At 45.7% G+C, this 6901-nt stretch overlaps 1 protein-coding gene across 2 annotated transcripts in view; it reads left to right on the forward strand.

The window, feature by feature from the left end:
• CPSF3 (cleavage and polyadenylation specific factor 3) overlaps positions 1-6901 on the forward strand; it is a 93314-nt gene that overhangs the window by 25470 nt on the left and 60943 nt on the right. For both annotated transcript variants that reach the window (XM_085883373.1, XM_085883372.1), the window contains exon 8: positions 789-964. In XM_085883373.1, coding sequence (XP_085739499.1) covers positions 789-964 — 176 coding nt within the window. The remainder of the gene's footprint in view (positions 1-788; positions 965-6901) is intronic.

Genomic DNA, 6901 nt, shown 5'->3' on the forward strand with positions numbered 1-6901 from the left:
GATGGGGTTAAATCCCCACCCGTGACGAGCTCCTGGCGTTGTTCCGAGAGGGTCACGACAGAATTGTCCGTACGGTGGGCGACGTGCCGCGATTCAAGTGACGCGGCCGTCCGCACGCCAGCGGACGCGAATTCGCAAGAATATATACACACAGACACACACACACACACACACACACACACACACACACACACACACACACACACACACACACACACACACACACACACACACACACACACACACCAACGAAATCTCATTTACTTGTCTTTTTGTGTCCATCCCATTCTCAACATGAGCATCTTTTAATTTAACGTTCATAACCCCATTATGATTAACCTTAACATGTATTTACGTATTTTTATCACCCAGAAGTGGCCATTCACTTTCCTTGTCACAAAATGACAAATATTGGAGTAGTTGTCAAACTTGATTGCATCTTTCATTTGTGTTCACCATTAACAATACAAGCAATCTTGCAGCTCACTTTGTCCATGTAATGAATGAAACTAATTGATTCTATTACTATAATCTCTTCATCACTCATCATGACCCGATTTCTATATGACCTATTTTATGTGTGTGTGTGTGTGTTTCATATATATATATATATATATATATATATATATATATATATATATATATATATATATATATATATATATATATATATATATATATATATATATATATATATATATACATACATATACATTATTGTACATTGCTCGTTGTTTATCTCCCTGATCAACCAGTTGTAAATCTCCTTGTCTTCCACCCGCTCTTAGATGAGTATTGGTCCAATCACCCGGAGTTACATGACATTCCCATCTACTATGCCTCATCATTGGCCAAAAAATGCATGGCTGTGTACCAAACGTACGTGCATGCCATGAATGACAAGATCCGCAAGCAGATTGCCATGAGTAACCCCTTCGTCTTCAAACACATCAGCAACCTGAAGGCATGACATGCTCTGCATCCATCTACTTGTTCATGTTTGTGATCATTGTTAATGCCAGGAATTTGCTCTCCGGTCAGCACATCACTGTAGGAGATATTCACAACTCTTATTTTCCCATTCCATGCATTTCTATTTGACAGGTACTAAACCGAAACCTTTCCCTTTTGTGTTTTATGCCAATGCTTGGTCCAGTTCTTGCCTTTTTTCTTCTTCTTCTTTTTGTATGCATTGTCGAGGCTCATGGGAGAGCCAGTGCTAGTACACTGAATGTATCAGGAAGCAACAGGACAAAAGGAACAGTAGATAGAGGTGGGGAACATCAACAACAGAGACAAAGACCAAGATCTAATGACATTTGGACAAACAATGGGTGTGGGGAGGAATGGGGGACAGGACAGGATGTGTAGGATGGACAGCATGGATACAGAAGGAAACTCTCAGGAGGGAAAAGTGGAAATTTGGAAGGAGGATGGATTGGAGTGAGGTGGTGGTTGGGGTTGGGGGGGGGGGTTAACGAGGGTAGAAAAGATTATGGTTTTGAATTGGAGACAATCTGAGCTGGTGGTGCACGAAATGCCTTCATAGAATAGGAGAAAGCGGGAAAACGGTCTGCAACAGTGAATGATCCAAAATATCTCATCTTGCTTATTTGTTGTTCTTTAAAAATAATAAATTATTCAAAGGTTTAGATGAGCACAAAAATACATTTACCACACAGCGGGAGACTGGGTTTTGTGTGCGTGTGTGTCCAAAACGTAACGTTTTTCTCATTTGAGCTTTTGTCATCAAATTTTAAACAAACCTTCATTATGAGAATATGAAGAAGATAAATCAATAAAATGTACATTGCTGCTATTTTTATTTTCTTAACTGTTGTTTTTGTTAAGTTTAGTTTGAGCACAAAGCGGACGTGGACAGGCTTTGCATTTTAAGATGCTTTCTCGTTGAATTTATGGTTATGCATTAAGAATAATGCAACAACAATTTTTTTGTTATACTTGGGAACAGACATTTTTCATCCACTGAAGAGGTTATCTCAGTGACATCCAATACAGTAAATACACGACAGAAGGAAGGATTCAGTGCTGGGATCAGAGTTGATCGACTGTTGGATGAAGTACATTAAAGAGGATGGAAATTGTGTTGAATAATGTGACGAATACTATTTCCAATAGTACTATGCCTATTATGTCAGTGTGGTGACACGCTATGGGATGACTCTCGTATATTGAAAGATAACAGGCAGATAAACCTGGACAATTCCAACCCCTTGTAAATGGTTCTACCCTGCCACTTGAAGATATGACAGTATTGGTCCAGGACCTCCCTTGCCCCTCCCTCCTTCCCCTACCCCCCCCCCCTTCTCACCAAACCCGAGAGTGTAGATTGATGAGAATGCCACAGCTCCTGACCTTGCTGTGAGAGTTTTTCATCACATCTGCTGGAGAATAAAAAGTGATTTGATGCAACTTGAAAAACGTTGCTCGGCCACCCTTAGGACAATGATCGAAATGGCACTCAACTGTGGAGGCTCATTGATTAAATGTCACTCTTGATGACAAGCCCACACATCTTTCTCTTTGCTCTGATATAAAGACTTGTATATTTATCTACCGTTGAACTGGAGAACTCACTGTGCTGTTGGCACAAAACTTTGGTGATGGTAGCACAACATCAAAGGACGGAGGAGCTCCTTGTGAGCCAACGGCCATCCATATCTAGTGCCCAACTGTGTCTGCAGACGTCCTCCTGCAGTTGGGTTACTTCTTATTAGGAGGTTGGTGGCAGGACTTGCACTCCAGCCACCGTAAAGCCCTTCATTCCGCAAAACGTAAAAACGCAAAAAAAATCTGAAAACCCACTCCGTGGGAGTACCTCCTGTGCAGCTTCCCTTCGCAGGGCAGCTCACCAGATGACGGGATTGGGGCAAAGCCTTCGGGACCCCCAATCTTTGATGATCGGAGGGAAACCACGGGGTAACATCCCTGGGTCAGATTGCGGGAGAGTGTGTCGGAGTGGTGCTGAGGTGTCGTCCACCAGACGGCGGTCTCCTTGGGTTAAGCTGAGGCGGTCCCTTCGAGTGGGTGCCTGGAATGTCCTATCCCTAAGAGAGGATAATCACCTGTCTCTGTTATCATCTGAGCTCAAGCGTTTGGACATCGGGATTGCAGCTCTCTCTGAGGTTCGGAGACCGGATTGCGGCGAGATAATGGTGGGTGGTTACACCTACTATTGGTCTGGTCGCTCTGATGGTTACCATACCCAAGGAGTTGCTGTAGCTGTGTCCAATAAGCTGACCCCAATGATAATTGAGGTAACACCGGTCAACGAGCGTATTATGAGATTAAGGATTCATCACTCCTTAGGTGTCATTTCCCTGGTCTCTGTTTATGCTCCGACTGAGGCGAGTGATCTCACCGTGAAGGATGCATTCTATGCCACACTCGAGTCTGTGGTTGATCAGTGCCCCAGACGAGATACACTTCTAGTCTTGGGGGATTTCAATGCATCGACTGGAACTGATAGGGATGGTTATGAGGTGTGTGTTGGTCCCCATGGGTCAGGAACTATGAACCAGAATAGCACTAAGTTCCTTGACTTTGCAAGAAGTCATGGACTTAGGGTGGCTGGTTCATGGTTTCAGCGCCCACAAGCTCATCGCCGGACTTGGTATTCCAACGCTGGCGGTGTGGCAAAGGAGATTGACCATGTCCTCATTGACGGTCGTTGGAGGATGATCCAGAACTGCAGGGTCTACCGGAGTGCTCAGTTCCTCAATACTGACCACAGGCTTGTTGTAGCAACTCTAAAGCTGCACCTTAAATCCTGGAGAATGGTACCATCCCAGCCGAGGCTGGATGTTGCCAAGCTCAGGGATGAGAGAGTAGCTGAGGAGTTTGCGAACAGGCTGAGTGGACACTTGGGGGGTCTGGGTGCTTTGGGGGGTCCTGAAGAGTTGTGGAGCGCCTTCAAGACCACCGTCCTTGATGTTGCCGGTGGATGTCTTGGAACTCACCGCAGGGCAAAGAAAAATTTTGTCTCTCGAGGGACACTGGATACCATTGATCAGAGTCGCAGTGCCAGGCTGAATGGCAGAGCTGAGCTGTTCAGGGAGCTGAGGCGTAAAACTGTACGTGCACTGAGGGTGGACAAGGAGGCCTATGTGCGAGGAATCTGTGATGGGGTAGAGCATCACCTGTGGACAGGTGATTCTCGTCCCGCTTACAGGGGAATTCGCGCATTACGTTCATCCAAGCCCATCCCTCGGAGCACTGCAGTTCGAGCAGAGAGTGGTAGGCTCTTGACAGAGGAGTCTGAAGTGAAGGCCCGCTGGGCCGGTTACTTTGAGCAGTTGTCCCCAGCTGTCTTTCTGATCCCCCAGCTGTCGAGTTGGATGTCAAGGGTGTTACAATCCCTGTTGCTGACCCTCAAATCAACTGTGGTCCACCTTCGCTTGTGGAAACACGGGCTGCGGTGAACCAGTTGAAACGGGGCAAAGCTCCAGGGATCTGTGGCATCCTTGCCGAACTTCTCAATGCTGGTGGAAATGCTGCACTCGTTTCGTTGCATGCAGTTTTGTGCTCTGCCTGGAACACAGGCATCATCCCAACTGACTGGAAGAGGGGCCTTGTTGTCCCTCTCTGGAAAGGGAAGGGTGATCGCCAAGACTGCAACAACTACCGAGGGGTGACGCTGCTCTCAGTGCCGGGCAAGGTCTTTGCTCGGATAATTCTTGATAGGGTTCGCCACCATCTGCTTGAGCACCAGCGTCCAGAGCAGTCAGGCTTTAGACCAAAGAGGTCAACGATTGACCGTATCCTTGCACTTCGTGTCCTCACCGAACGCAGACGAGAGTTTCGGCAGGCGCTGCTTGCAGCCTATGTTGATCTCTGTAAAGCGTTCGATTCAGTGAATCGGGATGTCCTCTGGAGGATTCTTGGTCTTCGTGGGGTGCCACCAAAACTGATCGATCTGATGTCTGAACTCTACTCTGGTACTAAGAGTGCTGTGAAGTGTGGTGGTACCATCTCTGACTTATTTCCAGTTGTTACTGGAGTTCGTCAGGGATGTGTACTTGCCCCCACACTTTTCAGCACTTGTATGGACTGGATTCTAGGGAGGATGTCGGAGAGATCAAGTTGCGGTGCGTCATTTGGGAATGTCAAGATCTCGGACCTTGACTTTGCAGATGATGCAGTCATCTTTGCGGAGACTTTAGACATCCTCTTGGGGGCCCTCGAGGTGCTGAATGAGGAGTCGGAGCCGTTGGGATTACGGGTTTCTTGGGTCAAAACGAAGATCCAGGCTTTCGGTGACATCTTGGATGCTGCTGTCCTGTCTGTGTCTGTTTGTGGTGAGGATGTTGAGGTCGTGGAGAGATTCACTTACTTTGGCAGTGATATTCATGTCTCTGCTGGCTGCGAGTCAGAGGTCAATAGACGTCTGGGTCGGGCCTGGGGAGTCATGGATTCACTGGATCATGGGGTGTGGCGCTGCCGGTACCTGTGCGGGAGGACGAAAGTCCGAGTCTTCAGGTCCTTGGTACTTCCAGTCTTGCTCTATGGGTGCGAGACTTGGACTCTGACCAAGGATCTGAGACGGAGACTTAATTCCTTTGGTACCAGGTCTCTTCGGAGAATCCTTGGCTATCGCTGGTCGGATTTTGTATCCAACGAGCGGTTGCTGAGAGAAACTCGGATGAGATTTGTTACCTGCATAGTCCGTGAGCGTCAGTTGCGGCTGTATGGACATGTGGATCGTTTTCCTGACGCTGATCCTGCTTACCAGATTCTCTCAGCGAGGGAGTCTCATGAGTGGAGGAGGCCAGTGGGCCGACCACGTGCCTCATGGTTGCAGCAGGTGGACCATCATCTCAAGGAGATGGGGATGGGCCTGGCATCTGCCTGGGGGATGGCCAGACGGAGGCCCCTGGAGTACCGGCGGAAAGTGGATGCAGCGACGCGCTGTTCTGGCACATGCTCCCATACCTGACCTGACCTAGCACACATGCATGAACGGAGCAGGAGAAGCCCTGCCGAAAGGACCAAAAGCACAATGGGTGTTTTCCAATGTGGATACCGAGTTGAACAACCTTTTCCTTTGTAAAAGGTGTGTGTGTGTGTGTGTGTGTGTGTTTGTGTGTTTGTGTGTTTGTGTGTTTGTGTGTTTGTGTGTCTGTGTGTGCGCCCGTGTGTGTACATATATATATATATATATATATATATATATATATATATATATATATATATATATATATATATATATATATATATATATACTAGTAGTAATGCCCGGCGTTGCTCGGGCAAGCTATAAAGCCCGGTGTTGCCCGGGCTTTCTTGCAAATTTCCTGAATAACTGATAGCGGTTAGTGTTAGGGTAGCTAACACTAACACTAACCCTAACCCTAACAGCTTGGCATAGCAGAGGTAAACAGCACCCGGGGCAAAGTGGAAATTTGGGTCCCCCGTAGGCCTTAAACTTGAGTGGATTTGAATGGAAAATCCCATAAGGGATATCGATTTATCTATTTTTTTCGAATATCGGAAGTGTTATGGAAAAAAATTTATATCCAATGACCTAAGTTGGACCAAAAGCCATAATCGTACCGAATTTGAATGGAATCCGTTGGAGTTTGTGAAAATGCATCAAAACGAATTTTGAGGGGCCTCTTAAGGAAGACAATAATATCATTAGTTTTTGTGCCAAATCTTGTTTCATTTCATGCAGTAACAAAAATCTGATGGTGGAACAAAGAAAGGGGTGTGCCGAAATATATATATATATATATATATATATATATATATATATATATATATATATATATATATATATATATATATATATATATATATATATATATATATATATATATATATATACAGGGTGTCCCAAAAAAATGTATTCACATTTTGGCTCCTCATAACTCATTGAATT

Source organism: Eptatretus burgeri, chromosome 5 (genome assembly GCF_056783735.1).
Source record: "Eptatretus burgeri isolate ZD-2024b chromosome 5, Ebu_testis_v1, whole genome shotgun sequence".
NCBI classification, from domain to species: domain Eukaryota; kingdom Metazoa; phylum Chordata; class Myxini; order Myxiniformes; family Myxinidae; genus Eptatretus; species Eptatretus burgeri.